This window comes from Kogia breviceps, chromosome 14 (genome assembly GCF_026419965.1).
Source record: "Kogia breviceps isolate mKogBre1 chromosome 14, mKogBre1 haplotype 1, whole genome shotgun sequence".
NCBI lineage: Eukaryota > Metazoa > Chordata > Mammalia > Artiodactyla > Physeteridae > Kogia > Kogia breviceps.
Genome location: NC_081323.1, coordinates 4,388,658 through 4,411,576, shown reverse-complemented (window position 1 = coordinate 4,411,576; position 22,919 = coordinate 4,388,658). Strand labels below are relative to the sequence as shown.

The 22,919-nt window shown below is 45.3% G+C and overlaps 1 protein-coding gene across 5 annotated transcripts in view; it reads left to right on the top strand.

Moving 5' to 3' along the window:
• Nucleotides 1-2,983: 2,983 nt before the first annotated feature.
• Nucleotides 2,984-22,919, top strand: part of STX16 (syntaxin 16) — a 33,349-nt gene continuing 13,413 nt past the window's right edge. For 2 of the 5 annotated variants that reach the window (XM_059037162.2, XM_059037160.2), the window contains exons 1-7: nucleotides 2,984-3,203; nucleotides 17,616-17,723; nucleotides 18,142-18,282; nucleotides 19,253-19,418; nucleotides 20,478-20,569; nucleotides 21,126-21,269; nucleotides 22,488-22,568. In XM_059037162.2, coding sequence (XP_058893145.1) covers nucleotides 3,072-3,203; nucleotides 17,616-17,723; nucleotides 18,142-18,282; nucleotides 19,253-19,418; nucleotides 20,478-20,569; nucleotides 21,126-21,269; nucleotides 22,488-22,568 — 864 coding nt within the window. In that variant the 5' untranslated portion in view covers nucleotides 2,984-3,071. Of the gene's footprint in view, nucleotides 3,204-10,939; nucleotides 10,962-17,615; nucleotides 17,724-18,141; nucleotides 18,283-19,252; nucleotides 19,419-20,477; nucleotides 20,570-20,757; nucleotides 20,840-21,125; nucleotides 21,270-22,487; nucleotides 22,569-22,919 lie in introns of those variants that run through there. The other 3 variants (XR_010836535.1, XM_059037161.2, XM_067013129.1) reach the window with 3 other exon arrangements.

Below are 22,919 nucleotides of genomic sequence, written 5' to 3'. Positions count from 1 at the left end.
CAAAACAAAACATGTATCTGGAGCCTAGTCCCAAATAGGTGAAATGGCAGAGGGTACAAAGATGAATAAAACACGGTGCCTGCACGGGAAGACTGCGTTCTAGCCTGGGGAGAAAGCCAGAGATAAACATGTCCCCGCTTTGCAAGGTGATCGGTGCTCGAAAGAAAGGAACTGGGTGCGGACCACGTTTCTAATCTGACGTCTTGCCGAACACCGGCTCGGTTGTTATTTACAATATCTGTCCCCCGAAGGGGGAGGCAGGGGGCTTAGCCGTGCGCCTCGGGTCAGGTCTCACTGCGGGGATGGCACGCGGTGTGGGGACAGTTCTCTCTCCCTCTTTCGGCAAACAGGCACACATCTCCCGGGGTGCCGAGCTTGCCGGGGGTCCGCACACAGGCTCCCCGAATTTCCCTCCACGAGATAACCGGGGTCCCTGCCTTGGGAGCAGCGGCTTTCTCCCGCCGCAGCCTCCCGCTCGGCGAGGCAGGCAGCTCGCTGTCCGCGGAGACACGCGGCGGCGAGACGGCAGCGAGGTTTTGTCTCGCCCGAGCATCGTCCACCGCCCGCGAAAGCCCGCGAACGAGCGCCGCTTCCCCGCGCATCTCCCTCTCCCGCCGCCCGGCTCCGGAAACCACAGCCCCTTCCTCGAAACGAACGCGCCAGCCCTGCTCGCTGGCTCTCCCGGTTCTTTTTCTTTTATGCATTTTGATATATCCCTCCCAAAGATATGTTTCACAACAATTTTTAGTTACACAACCGATGCACAGAAACATTCTCCTTTAGGAAAGAAAAATGATATATTTCTATCTAGCGGGTCGCCAGCTGCCCCGCGGATCCCCGGCGGTATCCCGCCGGGCGCCCCGCGGGTGCAGCTGAGAGCCGCGCGCGGCTCTTCGCGCCGCTCGGGCGGCCGCCCTTTGTGAGTGCCGACACCGGCTTTGTTTCCCGTTTTGCTTTCCTTCTTTTTTGCAAACCCGGAGCTTAGCACGCGGGAAACGCTCGGAAAATACACACGTGTGTGTAAAGTTTGTTTAATGCAACACCAATTGCGGGGATGGGGGCCGTTCCCGAGTGCCGGGGCGATTTTCCTTTGTTAAGACCTCAGTCGCTAGCGCGGTACGGCGGCCCCGGCTCACCCGGGGAGGGGAAGCCCGCACAGCCCCGGCCGCGGCCCCGGGAGAGGCGCAGCCGCCTGGCTCCGAGACCCCGACCCGCTCGGGTCCACGCGCCCGGCCCAGGCCGTTTCTGGCTCGGGCTTCGGCCTCGGGGCGCCCGGGGGGGGGGTGACCTCGTGCCGCCGGTGGGGTGGCCTCGTGAGGCCCGTGGTGTGGCCCCGGGCCGGACACCTCGCGGGGCGACCGCCTAGTCCCTGCTCCGCGCTCGGGCTTGGGCGGCTCGATCCCAACGCGCCCCGGCGGAGCCCCTGCCCGAATCCCGGCCACCCGGGTCCCCAACCTCCAGCCGCGGTCGCGAGGGGCTCCCCGACCCGACTCCAGCGCCGGAAAGCGGGCCAGGGGCGCGGGAGGTGTGGGGCCAGGCTTGGCACGCCGGCGCGCGGGCCCACTAGGCAGGGAAAAGTTGCTGGGGGCGGGGGGGGGGGGACTGTCAAAGTTTCGGGGAACTTTTCCACTTGAGATTCTACAACCCTGCAGTGCCCCCTACAGAAAGCGGCAGCCGGGGAGGGCGGGCACCCCCCCCCACGACCCCCGACCGCAAGCAGCGGCGCGGCCCAGGCGGCCTGGAGCTCTAGCTGCAGCTTTTGCCTTTTTTTTTTTTTTTTTTCCCCTCCTGGTTGTTTTTCTGATACATCTTTTTTTTCAGAATTGGAAAAAAAAAAAAAAAAAAAAGAAGAAAGAAAAAGCGAGCGTGAGCCTCCGCCTGCAGTGGAGCGTGCTCGGCCTCCAGAGGCAGTCGTCTCCAACTTTTCCTCTCCCGCCCCAACTCCGCGCGCCTCAAACTACGGCTCTGCAGGAGCCCAAATTTGCCTGCCGCTCGACTCCACTCTAATAAGCGCGCCAAGGCCCCTGGCGGTTGTTTGCAACGTGGGGGCCACGCTCTCGAGGCTCAGGCCCGCCCGGCGGCCCGCTCCCGGTGCCTGGGCCCAGTTGGGAAGGGGAAACCGAGCGTTGCGGGAGCACCCCGGGAGAGGGCGGAGCGCTCCCGTGCCCCGGGGCAGGGGGGTAGGGATCTCCCGCGCCCGGAACGTTGCGAGCAAGGCTTATGAACGTCGCAGGGGGGCACTCGCGAGAGACGGACAGGAAGAGGGCCAGGGGGGACGCCAGAACCCGGGACCGTAGCACGGAAACGGCCCGGGGCTGAGCAGCAGTCAGATCCCGGGATGGAGGGAGCCGGAGAAGAGGAGTGAGGAGGCCGGGCAGGCAGGGCCTGCTGCCCTCCTGGAGGCCGGCAGCCTGCTGTGGCAGTGGAGGACTAGGCCGCCCACAAAGGGAAGGGGTCAGGAGGTCGGGCCTCGGCCTTAGCAGGCTCAGACCAGGCCCCAGAAGGGAGCAGCGGGAGTTCAGGGCCCAGGCCTGGCTCGGGTTGTCCAAAGGGGACGTCAGGCAGGCCTCCCAGGCCTCTGGTGGGGAAAACTGAGCCGGAGACAGGCCTGAGAGCCCGGCCCAGACGCCTGGGAGCCAAGTTAGGCAGAGCCGGCCAAGGCCCTAGGGGGTGTCAGAGACTAATGTGGTAGGGGGCTTCAGGGCCTCCCAGTCCAGAGCCGGATTGGCGAGTTGGACGCTTGTAGATCCAAGGTTGGATTGGGGAGGGGTCGCTGGGAAGTTGGCTAGCAACGCAAGGATTGGGGGGATTTAAGTGCTTAGAGATCGAAGGCAGGTCTTGGGTAGGGGGAGTCAGACAATCGGAAAGCCTAGGTGGTTATTTGGGGAGGGGTCGTCGCGCTTAGACGAAGTGCAAAGCAGCTCCTGCTCCGCTGAAGGCCTGAGGCCTTATCAAGAGAAGCTCCTGTGAAGGGTGGGCTAGACTAAGCCAGGCCAAGAGAAAGAAAGGGAATAAATCTGGCCTCGAAGTGGGCGGGGGGCCCCTGAGCGGGGGGTCACAAAGGGTGAGACATGGCCACCAGGCGTTTAACGGACGCTTTCTTGTTGTTGCGGAATAATTCCATCCAAAACCGGCAGCTGTTAGCCGAGCAAGTGAGTAGTCACACCACCTGCAGCCCTCTGCATTCACGTAGTATTGCTGCGGTGAGTCTCCCGGCGGCCTCTCCGACACACACACCGTGTGCACTGCGGCTCTGCCTGTTTGTCTGTCTCTGTCTGTCTCTCTGTTTAAAAAAGAAGATAAGACTAGTACGGAAATGCAAGGTCTCTTGGTTGGGGTCCGAGAGCATCGATCACCCTGGCTGGGAAAGAACCAGTGCTAGGCCCCTGCTCCCCCTCTGCCTTGCACTCTCCTCACTTCCGCATCCCTCCCAGTCCCGTCCGCCCCCCCCCCCCCCATCCCCGGTCGTCCCTGCGCGACCCGCAGCCTCCAATTTACATATGTTTTAGCACTAAGGTTTGGAAGCTTTGGGCCTTTCTGAAGCCTTTTCGTTCCGTTTTGTTTTAAGCTCCCCTCCCCCACTCCGCCCCCGCAGACTGAGCCTCACTTCGGTTCTGCTGGTCGGGTTGCAGGCTCGCAGACCCAAATCCTTGCAAATGCACGATGCCCTTCCCCCAAAGAGGAAGGAGTTGTTGTTTTGGGGTTTTTTTGTCCGTTTTCTTTTAATGGCCTCGCAGCCCTGTGTTCCGTGTTCCCTGTGAATAATTGCTTCGCTGTTTGTCCTGGGGGCTCTCGTTTGTGAGGCTGTAAGGTGCTAGCTTCTTCGTTTTCCATTTCCCAGACAGGAAATTAAGCTTTTCCCTCCATTCGAACTTTTTAAAAAGAACATGGTGTGTATGTGAAAATCAACCCCCCAGATAGCCCACGGTTTTTGATTTAATTAAACTGAAACTTTCTTTATCCCAGCAGTAGACTCTTTTACTGGGAGGGCCTGGAAAGATTGCTGTTGCTTTTCTGTTTGTTTAAGGGGCTCCTTTCTCTTCCTGAGCCTCAGTTTCTTGCTCAGTTGAATAAGGGTGTGTGTGTGCCTGATCTAAACAGGAGGATGAAGATGAGCTCTGTGGTAGCCTAAATGGAAAAGTGAAGTTATGAAACTAGTTTGTATTGGTGGTGGTGGTGGGGGGTCCTTGGTGTAGACGGGCTGGGTTTGAATAGAAGCAGCATTGGAGGAGGAGAGAATAAAGTCACCCCAGACCAAGTTCTTGGGGGTTATACTTGACATGTACCGCTTGGGTAAATATCACATTTATTTCACCTGTTAGGGACTGCATTCCCTTTACATTGTTTCTTTATGACTTGATTTAAATGCTTCACAAAAATTAGGCCATCTGTCTTGATTATTGACAGAGAGTCTACAAAGACAGTTTTTCCTTTTTGTGAATCACAGGAGGAAAATGTATTTGGCCAGCTTGCTTATATAGAAAAGATATTGTAAACTGTGTGAGCAGTTTTAGGAATAAAATCACGGTAAACTTAAAAAGCATAGAAAACAGGGACAGAGTGTGTTTAACTTTTCATTTACTTAAGAATTTGAAGGTATTTTACGTTTGTAAACTGAAAGAAGTCGTATTATACTGAAGTAAGTGCAAAATGGGAACGGGCTAATTCCAGCGCTAATTTTGAAAAGAATGTTCTGAAATAAGCCAAGAAATAGAGAGTAGAAGTGAGAGAAAAAAAAAATCCTCCATGGAACTTTAGTTCTGCTAAATAAGATGTAAAAATTGCATGTTCCTTAAATGACTTGATTGGGGAGAAAAAAACAGGACTAAAACTCCCGTTAATGTTTCTAAGGTATCAGTCTTTAACTGATTTTAAAACATAATGTTTGCTTTAAAATTTTTAATCATGTAAGGTTCAGAATACACTGAACCATAGGATAACATGAGACTTTTTTTTTTTAATCATTTGGTTAGACGGTTTAAAAACCTGGTGTCTGAGATAGGCAGCTTTCTAAAAGTGCATCTAAGTCAAATCTATTTTAAAAATGGTTTTCGAAGTTAGGCAATTTTAAATATATATAAACTAAGTCAAATATTTAAAAATATATAGCTAAACTGTACAATTTGGAAAAATAGATATGTCAGAAAATGTACACGTATATTTAGCTAACTCAGACATTTTCTTGAAAATAAATTTCTAAGTCAGACTAAAAATACATGCCTAAGTCAGAGCACTAAAAAGTATTTTTTACTTATTATACTATTTAAAATGTTACATATATATTGGTTTGACTATTTAAAATATTTCTCAGATTATTATGAGCAATCAGATCATTTAAAATATCCTTGTAGTCAATTAAGCCTATCTAAAATATAGATTTTGCAATTAAACAAAGATGGTTTGCCTAAGTTAGAATTAAATAGAAGTCACACGTTTATATATTTTAATTATGTGCATTTAAAAACATATGTCATAAATTTCTGAAGTGTTTAGGGGTGAATTATATTTTCAGCTTGCTTACAGTTGATTCTACAGAAACCATTTCTACACACACACAGACACACAAAATTAAATATGTCAAGATGTTAGCATGACTACATAGAGGGTACAATATTTTCAGTTTTTCTGGAAGTTGGAAAAATGTTATAAACATTTTGGGGAAAACTAACACAATTTTTTAAACTTGATTAAATAACTGATGTAATATTTTTCACTGCATATCTAGCTCATAAAAATTTTTAAACCTCATTTCTGAGTTGTAAATTTCAAAATCATGTAGCAAATCAAACAAAATTAATGCTATAAAATTTGAATATGGACTGGATTTTAGGTGGTATTAAGAAATTATTAGTTAAGTAAACTAATTAAATAAATTTGTTTGCTTTATTGGAGGGGTCTACTGAAATGTTTAGTATTGAAATGTCAAAACATCACCTAGTTTATATACTTAACCCCCCCATAAAAGAAACAAATAAGGCAGTGTTACTAATTGTGGAAACAAATAAGGCAGAGTGTTACTAATTGTTAAGTCTACTGATGAATATGTGGGGGGAGGCTATGCCAGTTTACATCGTTTTCTGTATGTTTGAAAAATCATAAATAAAAACAAATACCTGGCATGTTCAAAACACAAGTAAAACAATTAAAAGGCAATTTGTATATATTTATCTAAAACTCAGGTAATTAAAAAAGAAAGTAACTAAATTCTAGAGTGTAACTTAATTAAAAAATCATAAACTGAAATTTCTACTTCCTAGTTAGAAGAAAAAGCTGTAGACCTTGATTTTTGGGTGTGCAAATTATCTCACAATTAGAAATAAATCACATCTGAATTTTTTTTTTTTTTTTTTTTTTTTTAGTTTTAAATCTGAATTTGCACATCCTTATTTTAGGTGAAAGCTGTGGAAATTGATTGTAAAGTGGTGTTTGTGCGTGCGTGTGTCTATTACACACCTAAAAACAAAGGGCACATAAAGCCATATCATTCAAAAAATTTAAACAGGCATTTTTTCGCATCCTAGTTGGAGGAAAAAAGTAGAAGTTGGTGGTTGGTGGTGGGGGGGTTAGTGTGTGTACCTATACACGCATATAAAACGGGTTTGTGCCCATTCAGGCAAATATGTCACAGCTAAGCAGGAATTTAAGGAGGATGTGCGGTGACAAAACAAACAAACCGTCCCAAGGGCCAGAAGGGACCTAAAGGCCGTTTGACCCAACATCCCCTTTGTGATAACCCCTCTGCCTGCCTGCCTTGCCCGCATTATGTGATGGGGATAGGAAATTCCAGCAGCCCTCACCCCTACCCCTTTCACTGCGGAAAAAGTCCTTGCCTCTATTAACCCCATCTCTGTCTGTGTCTTGCATCCTGTGATCCTAGCTCTGCTTCTGGCCCCCGGGGTCTCTGACACAGGAAGCCTCTTGCTTCTCCTGCAGGATAGATAGCCCTGCAGCTTGCTGGTGCTCCGGAGCTTTCTCTAGCTCCGCAGTCCCGGCCCAGGCAGGGAGGTTAAGTTTTCTTGCCTATGAGTGAAGTCTAGTTTTTCTGTGTGCTTTTTAAAGTTCAGCACCCAGAACTGAACAAAATTCTACTTAATTGTGTTCTCGGTTGTGATGATATTAGTAAAACTAATTGTTAAAAGTAGACCAGGGGTTTGATTTTTAGACTGTCAGCAAAATGCAGCTGTTGGCATTTCCCATTCATTCTGTTTTGGCCTCAGTTTTGGACGCCCCATCACGGTTATGCCTCAGGGCAGCGTGAAAGAAAGGGAAGAGCCTTGGAGTTTAAACCTGGGAATTTAGGGCTAAGTCTCACTCTGTGGCTGACTCAGAATGTAGGTCTTCCTGCAAGCTTTTAATCTCTTCTGACATCTTTTGCCTTAATTGTAAATGGAGGGTTTGAGTTAGGTGATTTCTCCTGGCCCTGTGGATTCGGCAGTGCTTTCTCAGATCCTGTTTTAATACACTGTTTGTCCTGACCAAGGCTTGCAGCCTTAGCTTTAACTTGAAAAGGAGGAAATCACAGTCAACAGCATTGCCCTGCCCAGCAGCCCGATGTTACCTCAAAAATCCTCAAAAGTAGCTCCATACTGTGGAGAAGTAGCTTTAACATTCTGTCTGCCAAGTGCAGGTTTTAAGGCAGCACCTCATTCAGGCACTTACAGGCAGTTTAGCTTTAAGGAGCTGGAATGAATTTACAGCATTAAATAATCATTCAAAAAAACGTGTGAAGTCTTGAATGAATGACAAGTAGATGTTGAGTTGCTGTTCTGATCTGATGAGGTGCTGTGTGACTTGTGTGATTTCCTTTGATCTCCTGAAACAGATCTTATAGAGGGATTTCAGCTACTTTGTTAGTGTTTACTGCTTAATCTATTCTGTTTCAGAATAATGCACAATCTATAAATGGAAGCTAGAGTTAATTGGTCTTAGATTAGTTTGAAAGTAGCACATTATTTTTAATAAAACATGGTGAGCTTTGGGGGAAAAAAACAACTGAGGATTAACTGTGGTTTTAAGAAAACTGAGGTCCTTCTTCAGTCTTGACTATAATATTAGCCAAGATTTATTGAGAGCTTACTATGTGCCTGGCACTGGGCTTAGCCCTCTCCATGTGTAACCCTACTTCATCCTCACAGAGCTCCATCAAATAGGTGGTGTTGTTTTCTCATGATACAGATCTGGAAACTGAGGCTTCGAGGAGTTAGGAAGCTTGCTCAATATTGCCCACCGAGTGAGCCAGGGAACTGGGATGGGAACTCAGGCAGACGTGGCCCAGAGCCCTGTGCTACCTGCTGGGCCACAGGAGTGCTGGCTGCAGGTCCCGGAGAATGGAAGAACCCATTCAAACAAATCTTTTTTTCCTTACGATGGGATTGCATCTTTATCTCATTTTACAACCATGCAAGTCCATTTTGACTTGCATATTGCAAGTTCTATGTTTTAGTCCATGCTGAGTCTGTTGGAAAGTTAGTTCTCTGTCTTTAGAATCCCAGTATGAAATCATTGTATATTTCCCTTTAGATCTATTTGCTTTTCTGCTTCTAAAGATTCCATTTGAGCAGAGAGGCTTACTTGAGAATAAGGGTACTTTGTTGGATAAAAGTGAAGCAAACTTTTACTTTGGTAGTAACGGAAATAAAGTAAATATCGCTGTAGCATAGACCTGTATTTCCAACTCACTTTGCTCAACTTTTCCAGACTTCCTGAGTAAACACAGATGGGTTTCCACTTATTTTTCAGTTTTATGTAGAAAGTTCTTTAGACAATAAATTCCCCATGCTACTTGGAGTTTTCAGTATTTGCTTGATTGTATGCCATTGGCAGGTCAGAAACCTAGATATAGACATTATAAAGATTTAGAAGGTGATGATGTGTAGTACCGTGTTTTCATTTGGCTATATTTTGTTTTTTCCTGATGGTAATTCTAAATGTTTTAATTCAGGTCTTGACAAAATTTTCTGGTAAATTGGTGGCAGGGGGAGTTTTGAAAGGCCTGTTTTTCAGTAGCAAAATGGGAGGGGATGATGCTCTTCAAAAAGATGACCTCCTGAATTTAATTCCCAATGTGGTATGGTAGTAGCTGCCTATCACTAGTAACTCCCTGAATTGTTAATAAAATTAGAGAGACTGGAAGGTGGGGTGGACAGAGGCCTGAACACCTGGGTCTGTCCCCATCTCAGCCCTGTGACATTGGGGAAATGGATTTATATATTCTGAAGCTTGATTTTCCTATTTGTTTAAAAAAAAAAAAAAAAAAAGAGTCATATCTAGCCCATGATTCTGATTTCACCTCTTGTCAACTAATAATTGTAGAAGCCAAAAGATCAGGGTGTGTACTTGGTTGATAATTCAAGAGGCCAGGCTCATGTGCAGCAGAGATCTTAACCAGGGTTTGCAGTACTGCTTTATCCAAAGATTGGACGCCAAGGAGCCGCTGCAGAACAGGCAGATGTGCAGACTGAGATGCTGAATTAGGGGGTTTGCCTTGTGTCTTGTTTTATTAATAAAACCACTTCAGTGCTTTCTTGCTGAAAATGTTAAGCTTTTAAAAAATAACGAGGTTTTCTTTTTAAACTAAAAGGTAATTAAATCAGATTTCCATTTGACACTCCCTTCTCTATTAATGTCTTGTAGTACTACTGTTATGGCAGGGTGTGTATAGAAATATAGTTCTCTTGCTCTCACGGCAAAGTGTAGAAGGAATGAAGAGGACTTCCAGCTTTCTGTAATGTCAGCTGATTGAATTTTTACATGGAGGAATGTTGTGTGGTTACACTGTTATTGCTGTCATTGTTTAATAATATTTTGGCCCTGATAGACCAGTTTCATTTGCACTATTAATTTTTAAAGAAGGAAGTTATGGTTTTTTATTTTCTAAATTGACTGTTCAGCATAAAAAAAAAAAATCAACACAGTTGATTATTGAAATTCACCACTAATTATTTCAGTACTCAATACTGTAAAAAAAAAAAAAAAAAAGACCTAGTTCAGATTATCTGTCATTAGTAAATGTCTGTTCAGAAGATAGAGTTCCACTTTGATCGAAAAAAGAACCTTTGGTTTTAAATTGAAACTTAAATCTTCTGCCTGCCGGTGCTGCTTCCTTTCTACTCCCCCTTTAAAAAACAAAACAACAACAACAACGAAAACCCTCTCCTTACCTTTTGTTTTGTTTTACTTTCCTTTATAATAGCCTAATAAATGTGTGCCTTCTAGACTAATAATAATGCATGCCAAGCAAATGGGAAGAGTTTTTCTTTTCTTTTACCACCTGTGTCTCTCTCCGGGGAAGAGTGGTTTCTCGGCTTGCTTATTACCACGGAGAAAGCCGTGTCTTCGGGATTTAGTTTGTAGAGCCCTTACATATGTGGTCACTCAAATATTATCTGCATTCGGCCATAGACAATTTGGGGGGTTTTTCATTTTCTAATTTTGCTGCATTTGCAGGGCTGATTTAGATGTTAAAATTTACATTTATTTGACATGGTAAAATTACACTTTAGCTTTGCTCTCTTGATTTTATCTTCCTCAGGGAAATTTAGAATCTTGTGTATGATATTTGATATTTATGAAACAATACCATTATATTTTATTGAAACTAAAGCAAGTGTGTTTTATTTGTTTCTATTGTATTTTAATTTTTACAACTATTGTTTGTATCCTATCTCATTTACCAAAACAACAATCATGGTAAATAAAAATAAAAAAACATAATAAGGTAAATATTGATGTAGCTTTTATTTTTTTTTTAAAAAAAGGAAGAATCAGAAGGGGGAGATTTTTAAAAATGCTTTGATTAGTGGATCTTTATTTTTAGTCAACTTTACAGTTGCGTAAAATCTCAGTGTTTTCTCGACTGACCATCCCTTATCTGTCTGTCTGTCCCCATCCTTCTTTTTTTTTTGCTATCCCTAACTGGATGGGCTGATGGGAACAACATATCTCTTCAGGAGCTGGATGAGGTATTGTGTTTTGACTATTTTTGTATGTTAGTTTATAAAATTATTCCTGTTTTTCTGAACTCTTTGGTCATATGTGAAATGCTAAGAGTGTACACATATTTGAGCATTTGTTTTGATTACTTCTAATTGTCCTGTTTTACAATTTAATACTTAGGATTTATTTAATGTATTTTCACACCAGGTGAATTGATGATTTAGAGAAGGGCTTAGGAACATTATTTACTACTGTAGGGAAAGGGTCTCAACTTTGAAAGCAGTAAAATTTCTTGCACTTAAAATAAGCCAGATTGTTTTAGGATTACGCGTGCAGCTCCCTTGATTCCTGACACTGTGCAGTGAGGTTGCTCAGAGGGGTAGAAGGACGTGATGTCTGGCAAAAACCCTGAGGAAGCAGGACCCGGAGCCACCAGACCTGTTGAGATGTCTGCTGAGGTGTCACTGGCCCCAAGCGAGCGACCCTCCCGTTGTGCTGACTGACTAATGGTTACGTGGCCCCCTTCCTAGCAGCACGATGTTGGCCTTTTCCTCACTTATTAGCAATTCTCCCAGAAGATGGAGAGGGTATGTGTTCACAGCACTTTATTCTAGTCATGTGAATAAAAGCGTTGAGGAAAAAGGGGATCGAAATGTGATTGTTGGTTTTGTGTTTCTATTATCTGTTTCAGCCACGAAGGGGTTGAAAATATTTTTCCTAAAGGTAGACCTTTTTAAAAGAGTCCTTTTAAAATTGGGGGTGGGAGGGTGTCATTGGTTTTTGATTTAATTTAGAAGTATGAACAGTGAGGTGGGGTTAGGGCCACTGTCTTCGAAACCAATGGGGTCCCTTACTAGTTGATAATAACAACAGATGGGAAACAACCTAAAGATCCTGCGTGGAGAACTGGTTAAATAAATTATATAGCAACTCTAATTTCCTGTACTGTACCTGTTAAAAAAGAGTGCAGTCTGTCTCTGAGTGCTGCAGGGAATGAGCTCCCAGACACATGGCCAAGTGGGGAGAAGCCTGATGCAAAACACTGGACACCGCGATTCCTACTCTTTACAAAAAAAAAAAAAAATTTATTTTTTTAAGAAAAATAATTAACATTCGGGTTTATGTGTACTTAGATTTCTGAAAAGAGACAGAAGAAACTGTTAACAGTGGATACCTTCCAGGAAAAGTCTGGGATGGAAGGGAAACCGCCTTTCTGTTGCAAACCCTTTCCATAGGTTGGATATACATTTTTAAACCATGTGTATCTATTACTTGAGTCATTAAAAAACAATTAGTATTTAAAACCAAACCCATCCATCTAAGAATGGATGCTACCACTTACTAAACGGTTTGGAAATGTGGGACTTGTGGCCCCACAAAGGAAGTGGGCCGTGGGGAAAAAACAAACAGCAGAAGAGCTTAAGTTTGAACACTTCTCCCACCGGGCCCGTCAGGGGTCCTCTTTCCTGAGGGCTCTGCCGTCTGAACCTATTTCCAGTCTCTCCTACTTCCTCTTCAGGCAGCAAGTTCCAGACACTGGCTCCCCCCCCCTTGCCCCCCGCACAGAAATTCTCTCTGCCACGATCTCTAGCAGAGACCCCGAGTGGAGAGCCCCTTCCCAGCCACACGCACGTCACGTGCCAAGAGGCCCCCGAGCTCCAAGCCTTTCCATTGCGGGGACACGTGGCCCTTCGGCCACCCGAGCCACTCACTTCCCCTTCTTGTTCTTTGTCCAGAACCATTGTATCAGTGAAGTGAATTGTATATGACCTGTCTTTTATTTACTTCATTCATTCATTGCATTTATCGTTGACTCATGCAGCTAATTATAATTGTGTACTTATTACCGCGCAGTGCCAGGCGCTGACCGAGGAGGTGGGGCTGTGTTGGGAACGGTGTGCAGAGCCTCACCTTGCCAAGGCTGCAGTAGGGCTTCGAATCGACCCTGGCGTGGGTCAGATGGAAGCCCACCCCCGGGTAGGTGAGGCCTGAGCACACTGTCCTGACTGCGTCCCGGGTGGCCTCCTGCAGTGCGTCCACGTTGGGCTGTCCTTTCTCCTACTCAAACCCACTCGAAAATCTGCTGCACCCTGGGGATAGCAGGCTGTGTTCTTCTCCAGGAATACTAAGTAAGGTGTGCCCAGGGAGAGAGCCCACCCACCGTTCACCCTTTTGCCCAGTGTACGGCCCTGTCCTCTGCTCTCATCTACTCCCTGCCTAGGACAGAGTCATCTCCCAAGTTGTGGGGTTTTTTAATTCATAGGAGGAACTATTAAAAAATTCTAAGATGTAAAGTCAGGCTCCCAAACCATATAGCCTGGGAAGGGCAGGGTGAAGTAGCAGGGCTGTGGGGGCCGCAGGCTAGCTCACTGGTGCCCCTGCGGAGGGCAGCATTGAGAAGGAAAGTCTGTGAGCCCCTCGGTGTCGGTATTTGTGGAACAGGGAGCAGTCCCTTCTGCACTTTTGTTGTTGGGACTGAAGTGACCAAGTCAGCGGGGGTCCAGCACTAACGGCGCGCAGGTAATTGCTGCTCCCTACTTTTTTTTTTTTAGGACGTATGTGAGAGTTGAGGAAAAAAGGAAAATCAGTGAAACTAGTCACATTGTATCTGGGTGCTGTAATCGTCAGATTTTAAAAATTTCTATATTTTTTGCACATTTAAAGAAGTGTCCATTTTGAACGTTTATTGTTTCATAATCAGAGAAAGTAAACACTTTAAAAACTATCACAGATTTTAAAAACACAAAACTGTAGGGCTGACAGCCCCTGATTCTCTTTTCTACAACATGCTTACTCACTCCCTCAAAGAACCGAGATTTCTTCAGCCTAATTGTCTATTAGCCTTCCAAGCCCAGTGAGTTATGCTTGTGGTCTGACTGCCTCGTACGCACTCCCATACCGTCTCAGGTGGAAACCAGAGCTGCCCAGCTGTAATTGTCAACGTCCCTTCTGGACTTTTTAAATGTTCGTTGCCACAGAACATTTAAAAAGTCCAAAATTGTCAGTACTGGTTCTTATTACCAGGGCATTATGGCTGAACTTGGTGTGTTTTTTTACATGGAGGGGTGGGAGGGGCTGTGTTTCACTTTTCTGGTCCTTGCAGGGGCCCTGCCATTTCCTTAATCTTACTGTACGCCAAATCAGCCTTCTCATAAAGGCAGGGTTCGCTAAGAGGAGGAAGGCTGTATATTTGGGACAGCAAGATTTATAAGACTGTGCTCGTGTGTGTGTGTGTGTGTGTGTGTGTGTGTGTGTGTGTGTGTGTTCTGTCCATAGATCAAGCACTCGTCCATACTGTCTGGTACTCTTTAAAGGGACAGTTGTCAGTGTCTAAAGTGGACCAAGAGCAGAAGATAATTTTGATGGGCTGAACAAGAAGCCTGTGGGTGTGCTATTGTGAGCATCCATTGGAATTTTCCTGGGTTGATGCAGTTGAGCTGGCTGACTCTGGGTTGTGGTCGTGGACCCTGTAGTTCTTGGAGGACAAGAGTTACAAATCAAAGAGACAAGAATTCTTAAATTCTTAGTCCTCATAAATACAATTTTATTAAAAAAATTTTTTCTTATTTAAAAAGTACGAAAGATTTTTTTTTTTTTTTTTTGACTTTAGAAGCACAAGTTCATTAAGAAAAGCTTTAATGACCAACATCATCTATTTGGTAGGGGGACACCGAATGGAGTAGGGACAAGTAAAGAGAATGAAAAATCTGGCAGCTTTTTAAGGTCTGAACTGACTTGGATGGCAACTTGAAAACTGATATATTCTGGATCTTAAAAATGAGAAGATGTGTCGAGATGGGCAGTGAGGTTTCTGAAGTTGAAAGGGTGATTGTTTTGCATTTAAGATGTATTTTTGTAGTGTTCATATTTATTCCCATTTTTAAGTGACATTTATCGTCAATTAGGTTTTCCCCTTCCCAAAACAGTCTTAAAAAAAATAGTACATACTGTGAAATATATTACAAATCCATACTGATAAAATAAATGCCACATTTCTTCTGAGTAACGCTGCATTTCTTTATCATGATGAGCTATTGCTACAGATTATACCATAAAGGGGACAAATTCTTCCCTGTTTAAAGCTTTCAGTCTCAAAGAATCAGCTATTCTGTCTTACTGGCAACACCCTGATACTGCATGTGGGAAAGCTAGGGCCAGCTAGATGGGCTGGCATCTGTCCCCCTCACGTGGGGGTCTCTCGATTAGCAAGCTTCCTTAGGACACTTGAAGAGGGTGTGTTGCACTCTTTTACATGCGTTTTTTTGGGGGAACACATTTATGGTGTAAACTCAAGTACTGCTTAAAAGAGAGTTGAATCCACTTCAACTGACTTTTCATATGTGATTTATAATTTCTTATTTGTTTCAGAGAAGTTGATACTAATTATTGTGCAGATAAATTTAGGTAAATACCACCTCTGTATCCTTTTTAGTTTAATGTTTATTAGTAAACCGTAACAACAGTTCAAAGTTGTGAGTTTAAAAACTCTAAATAAAACAGATTACTATTATCACTTTATTGAGATACGGTGTAATAGTAAAGTGTAGTGGGTTAGACGATAAACCGGCATAGTAGAAACTATGACCCGTACGTAGGTGTTGCTTTGTATGAACAGCTGGAGATTTAAGTTCAAGTTCTACTGTCCGGCAACTCTACAGTGCCTGCTGTACAGCTGGCAGATGCTGGGTGCCGATTGTGTGATTTGTCCCTTCTGTTTTGGTCACCGTGCCCCCCACAAAGTGGCATAGCTCTTGGTGGCTTTGGGGCAGGACTTCTGAGGGACACACAGCTCTGTGTGGAGTGAGGTCTGCACCTCGGGGCTGCATGTGCAGATGGTCCTCGAGAGAGGCTGCTATGTAGATGCCTCTGTGCTCAGCCAGAGCCTGTCTTGTAGTCCCTGGTGTAGTTGGTGGGGAACGGATCCGAGGACTGTGTCTGGTGTTACTGTTTAAGTCTGAGGGCTTGCTGTCCTGGTGCGTTTCGCAAGTCAGTTATATTTCACGTGCCCGCCAGAGTGATTGGCTGCTTGCGGGCGGACGGTGCGGTGCTTCTGGAGTAGCCGCGTCCGCTGTGACCTTGGGCAAGCTAGTTAACTTTCATGAGCTTCAATTTCCTCATTTATAGAGTGGAATAACAGTTCTAGCTCACCTAGCTTTTGTGAGGACTAAAATAATAAAGAGAACGTCAAACTCCTGTTAGTGAGCTCTTAAAAACAAACAAGGTGGCTCAGGTTGAGAATTACCACGTCACAGACGCAGAGCCCCGGCTAGTGCAGGCGGAGTGACGCACCGTTTGTTTAAGACCTGAAATGACACCGGCCCTGCAGGGTCCACGCGGCGGCGGCGTGCGCTGGCCCTGATCACGACTCAGACGCTCTGGGAGCACTTCTGGGGCTGCTGGTCTCCTGAGCCGGTGGGGGCAGCGCCACCCCAGGCATGACGGGTGGCAGACGCCAGACTGTCATTTGCTTTTAGGGATTTTGCTACAATCTCTCTGCTCGAGATTTAGGGCTTATTACTGGAAGAATTCTTTTAATGTAGGCTTTTCCTTATGTGATTTATCTTCCCCCTTCATCTGAGGATGTTAAACATTTTGTCTTGTTCCTATATTGTTAGAAAAGCAAACAAGTATTTGCCGAATGAATGAAAAACAATAAATTTAGATAAATGCAGGGGTGGGGAGAAAAGCAATATAAATTCTTCACCCAATTCTGCAGTGTGATTTAGAAAATTTACAAAGTATTACCTGTAAAGGACTTTCATGTGCTGTTTTCCATTCGTTTTTTTTTTTTTAAACATCTTTATTGGAGTATAATTGCTTTACAATGCTGTGTTAGTTTCTGCTTTACAACAATGATCATCATTTGCATCTTTTGAAACTGGCATTTGTAAGTGCTGGGCTCGGGAGGGTACCTCGGGACCCTTTCAGCATTCACTGCCTCCAAGCCAGAGGGCAGCTTCAGCAAGCCGAACCCATGATTTCCCTCCCATTCTTAAAAGCTTCCTAAGGCACTGTATTATATAGGTAGAGTAAACAAGAACGGTTGAGATCATTTCAAAATAAGTGAAAATGTTGCCCATGGACATTTAACCGAAGAAAGGAAAGGACGCTCTAAGAGTGCCTTGAAATTTTAAGGATTGCTTTTGCCAAATGGTGGGTAATTTGCTGACTGTTTTAGGCAATTCTTTCACACATTTTAACACATGGTTAGTGATCTTGTGACTAAGATAACTAGATCAGCCCTATTTACAAAATAAGCTCGGTGTATGTAAGTAAACCGTGACATTTTTGTGCTAGTTCCATTTACAGCCTAGAATTTTTTTTAACTTGCATCTGTCTGATCAAATTAATTGCTGAGGTTCATGCCATCCCATCATAGTATAGTACTAAGGTTTTTCTTGTAAGGATCTTTTGTTGACTTTTTCATTACATTTCCATAGCCAGAGCAAGTCAAATGCATGTTCACAAGTACGTCCAAGGAAATTTAGAAGTGGTGCATGAAGAGACAGGAAAACCATTCCATACCCTAGCAGTATCAGAAGCAAGTTTGTAACACAGGGACGTGCATTTATTCCTCCATTTCTGAATCTTCTTAGGGAGCAGCAGTAAAAGGGAGTAAGACTGTGCTTATCGAAATTGAATTTGAATACTTTTTTTAATGTCCCTTTATTTCCCTGCAGCTTGCTGATGATCGCATGGCCCTGGTGTCAGGCATTAGCTTAGACCCAGAAGCAGCAATTGGCGTGACAAAGCGGTCACCTCCTAAATGGGTGGATGGAGTGGATGAAGTAAGTTGAATGTTAGTTTCACACGCTCTTATTTATTGAGGTAATTATGACATTAACGTATTTTAAGATACCTGCCATAAAGACTCGAGTGAGTGTCCCTGGAAGTACGTTAGATTTGGGATTATTCTGTTCACATACCACAAGGGGTGTGTGTGTGTGTGTGTGTGCGCGCGCGTGCGTGTGTATGCGTGCGCGCGCACACTTGTGCTTTTGGTTTTAGTACTACCTGAATTATAGAAATGAACTGTGTAACCAGGAGGAGTGCTGTTTGAATGTCTGGTCGTGTGACTTAAAAGTTGCTCAGGCAGCTACAAGTTGGCTGAAGACTGAGCTCCATACGGTGAGTGCAGCCAGTTGTCTCAGAGGCAGACAGATACCTGGCAGGCAACAGTGATGTTCTGTGATCTCCTTTGTTTAGATACAGTACGACGTTGGCCGGGTTAAACAGAAGATGAAGGAGTTAGCCAGCCTCCATGACCAGCACTTAAACAGACCCACCCTGGATGACAGCAGGGAGCAGGAACACGCCATCGAAATAACCACCCAAGAGATCACGCAGGTGAGGGCGGGAGGGGCCCGCAGGCGGGGGCCGCCTTTCCCAGCCTCCTTCCCCCTCCAAAGCCCAACGCGCTCCGGCTCTAAATCAGATTGCGTATTAGTCCCAGAGTGTCACTTCCCGACCGGACGTTCACAGAGGGACTCCAGGAGTCCCTGAGCCACTCCAGGTGTCAGCATCTGTCCATGCCTTGGAGGAGTGGGGGCTGTTTTTCATCTGTTCGTAGATACTACTGTGGATGGATCTGAAAATTAAATTCAGAACATTATTGAGTTCAGTCATTTGGTTTTAACATGTGTAAGTTCTCTTGTACACTAGTGTGCAAAATTTTTTCATGTTAAAAAAAAAATGGTTGTTGTAACTGAAGGGATGGAGAGCTATTGCCCCAGACTGAGATTAGTATCCTAGAGAAACTCGGCATCCTAGAAATGTTTCTTGTAAAATGTTAAATTTGAATAATTTTAAAACGTGACTAGTGTGTAAACTAGCACTTACATTTTTCATTTGTTTAAATCTCCTGGGTTGCTGATGCACAGGGAAGCGGTGTGGTGGGTGGGAAAAGCCCTGGGGTGTTTGGAGTGTTTGGATCCTGGCTTTTAGCGATGTAACAATGGCATGATCCTCATTTAATCCCCTGGACTCCAGCGTTCTCGTCTCTAAAATGGGAGTGATAATAATAATACCTGCCTCCTAAGGTGGCTGCTGGGATTAAATGAGAAGAAGGCGGTAAGGAGTGACGCACTCAGCGCGCGCGTGCGCACGCGCGCACGCACACTCGCACGCACGCACACGCACGCACACGCCCGTTTGTTCAGGTCCGGCTCAGCTTTGCTCTCTTGGCCGTTCTCAGTGCCAGCCGGTCTGGACGGAGCGCTGTGTGTCTCACTCTGGCCGGTGAGCGAAGAGGCCGAGGGGCACGTTGGGCCCCGCCCCCCACCCGCCGCCCTGCTGTGAGCGCCACCTCTTCTCCCAGCTCTTCCACAGGTGCCAGCGTGCAGTGCAGGCACTGCCCAGCCAGGCCCGCAGGGCCTGCTCGGAGCAGGAAGAGCGGCTCCTTCGCAACGTGGTGGGCTCCCTGGCGCAGGCTCTGCAGGAGCTGTCCACCAGCTTCCGGCGCGCGCAGTCGGGCTACCTCAAGCGTGAGTGTCCGGCCCGTGCAGGGCCTTGTGAGTAACGGGAGTTCCGGCGTTAGAGCCTGGAACAGCTTTGTGTTTTTACCCTTGTCTTTTGCTGCTAGTCTCCATTTTGTCCTGTGCCTTTCGTTGTTAGCTTTTGAGCACATTCCCACCTTAGGAACAGAAAGGAGCCTCCCCTCCGCCCCCAGTGGGAAACCATACCCAGGTTGAAGCCACGGCTAAAAAAGAACAAAACGGAAACATAGGCCGTGTCAAATTTAAAGTATTTGAAAATCAGTCTCGCACATTTTAAAAGCTTGTAGCTTTCTAGATGTTAGGGGTGGAGGAGCTGCTGCTAAGTAGGTAAAAAACAGTTGTAATCATGTTAAAGCTTCATATTTGCACAACAACAAGTATTTGAGAGAGTGTCTCAACACCTTTCCTGGGAGTAGTTTAAACAAACGTTTTCTCCCCTGGCACCGTGATTTACTGGGCCTCCCTTCCTTCCTGAATAGTGCCAAGTCAGGCCTCAGCTACATCCTCGTGCTAATTATCCTATAAACTGGTCTTTTCTTTATTGCCAGCGTAATCAGTAATATCCCCACATGCTCCCCCAAACCTAGTTCTCCCTCCTCCTGACAACTGGCATATTTGTGTTTTAATTTTACTATTTCTAAAATTTGACCAGGGCCGTTTGGAATTCGACTAGAGATGGTTTTAGGGAGAGAGATTGATTTTTTTTTTAATGTTTTGTAACAGCAGTTAGATGAAATATTTAGGCTTCTCTTCGAGATTCTCACATGGTTGGGTCATTTTGTCATGCACTTGGCATCCAGTGAATTATACGCGTTTACGGTGTGATTTTTGTCTTAGCTAACCCCAAGTGCTCGCATACTGTTGCATGTTTGCAGTCCTTTCCTGTCCCCCCACCTCTGTTGGAGGTGAGATAGGGTTCTTTTAAAGCTGCTAAGAATGTCTCCATTTTGACTGTTGAGTTTTACTCTAGATTTCCCCTTTTTAATGGTGGGACAGTAACCAGGATGGTTTACGTATTCCAGTAAAGTGAATTCCTATCCATGATAGGCCTGAAGAATCGAGAGGAAAGATCCCAGCATTTTTTTGATACATCAGTACCACTGATGGACGATGGAGACGATAATACTCTTTATGATCGGGTACGTGAGGGGCTGCAGAATTGACTGCCGTGCATTTGCGCTCCGGTCTGTTTCCTTCTCTTCATGGACCTTTAACTTCCATGCGATGCAAATGGATCAGCCCTGCGTGATGTGCACATCCATCAAGTGGCTTTTGCAGCCGGCGGAAGAACGGTCATGGGGGCCATACTGTTTCTTCCTTTCCAAAGGCTGCAGGGAGACCTTGTCATCTGCCTTCCAGAACCTTCCGGAAAGCAGTCTGCCCACCCCACTCCTGGGAAGAACCCAGAGGTGCGCAGGCTTCTCCCCGGTGGTTTTGCTACTTAGCCCTTGGGTAGCTGCAAATGCGGGGTTCTCTGTGTCCCCTGCTTTGGCCGATAGTGCTTTAGAGCCCGCTTGTTTGGGGAATTTGTATCTTTCCTGTTAGGGAAGAATAAGTGCTTATCTGTGGTTTATATGCTTTATGGAACTAGTTTCAGAATTTATTTCCTTTCAGTTATATCTAAACTGGTACACTGTAGTTTTCTTGAGAGGAATGAAGCCTAACGCACGCATGTCATCCTTTTTGTTTTGCTAGGGCTTCCCAGATGACCGGCTAGTGCTGGTGGGGCAGAGCACGCTGGTGGTGGAAGAGCGGGAGCGGGAGATTGGCCGGATCGTGCAGTCTATTTCTGACCTGAACGAGATATTTAGGGACCTAGGGGCCATGATTGTGGAACAGGTATGTGAATTTACCTGCCTCCTCAGTGGGTTTTCCTGCCATAGTATCTAGTCCTTCTCCAGACCTTTTTGGTTCTGCACTTTCGTCCGGAAAACGATTTGAACCTACGCCCCGAACGTATGTATGTGTGTGTACAAATTATATACATATACTGCTATCGTTCCCCATAAAAATACTAATAAACTTTTTTTTAGATTAAAAAACACACGTCCGTGGCAGTTCTCCTGTTCTCTGCCTCTACCCCAAGGGTGCTCATGGGAGCTCCCCACGCTGGGGGCCTGGTTGGTCTGCCCATGTCCAGCAGTGCTTCTGCCAATAGATAAGGTTTCCCTTCTAATTTTGGCAGGTTATTGTGTGATGGCAACTGGAACCACTAGCTCTCAAGTAGAATTAAATTGTTTGTTCGCTGTTGCAATCTGATTAGGGTATTTTATTATCTTGCCAGCAGGGATTTGAGTCCTGATCCCCCTGAAACCAGCCTCAGAATGGAGTGGCGAGGCTGTGGAAGATCTAGTTACATTAATTACTCCAGAGGCTCCCATGGAACAGCTTTTGCTGTCGTCTCTCCTAACATAGCACGTTTCCGTTCACAGCCCTGTCCTTCTGTGTAGCCCAGTGTCCCTTCTTCCTGTTTGAACCAAGAGATTAAACAATTAAAAACAAAATTCTCCCTGAGACGAATGTGTAATTTTACGTGTGGATTGGAGCTTACCGTGTTTGCTCTGACCCATGGAGCCACGTGGTGACTGACGTTTATAGACACGATAGTCAATTTCCAGGCCTCATGGTAACCGGGCCGGGCTTAACCGGCCCCTCTGCTTGCTTGAATCCAAGCATTTAAGCAACAAACGGCCACAGGCGCAGGCCCTTCACCACTCAGAGCCTGTTTCCACTGAACCGCATATTTTTTAAAGCCCCAGTAAGTCTGAATATGGCATATCCTGCAGTGGCTAAATCCAAAAAAGAAACCTCAATTTGTCAGTATCTCTTTCTCCCGAGCTAGACTTTATTGCAAGTAGTGCAGCGGTCTGCCACCGAGTGCCTGATATTGCACGGTGATGGATTCCAGACCTAGCAGTGTGTACCTTTACACATCACAGTTAAGTAAAACAGATAATTCCGTGGATAATGATGTCTGCAATTTGCAGTTCTTATTTTTGAAGTTCAGTTTTCCCAGTTGTGGTTGTGGATCGTCTGTAACTGTCATTTATTACTCAGGGTACCGTCCTTGATAGAATCGACTATAATGTGGAACAGTCCTGTATCAAAACTGAAGACGGCTTGAAACAGCTTCACAAGGTAATGCCATATCTTTCAGTGGTTGAGAATTTGAAGAACTATTATCAGATATCAAGAATTCATGAGAGGCTTTCTCTTCCATTCATAACTGTCTTCGGCATTCTCATCTGCCGTCGGCTCGAGATAGGACTGTAAAAACGCACCGTGTCATTTTATTCAGAGCCGACCACGTGCGCTGTTGCCGTTTTACTGCAGTTAAATGATTCTGGGTGCACCTCACACACAGGTCTGAAATTGCCGAGAATCCCCTTCTGTGACAGTGAATTCTGAAGGAATTGGCGTTTTCTCCCTTTTAGAAAATATTTTATTCCTTGTTTAGTCTTCTTGTTTTAGGAAGTCGATTTGAGTGGG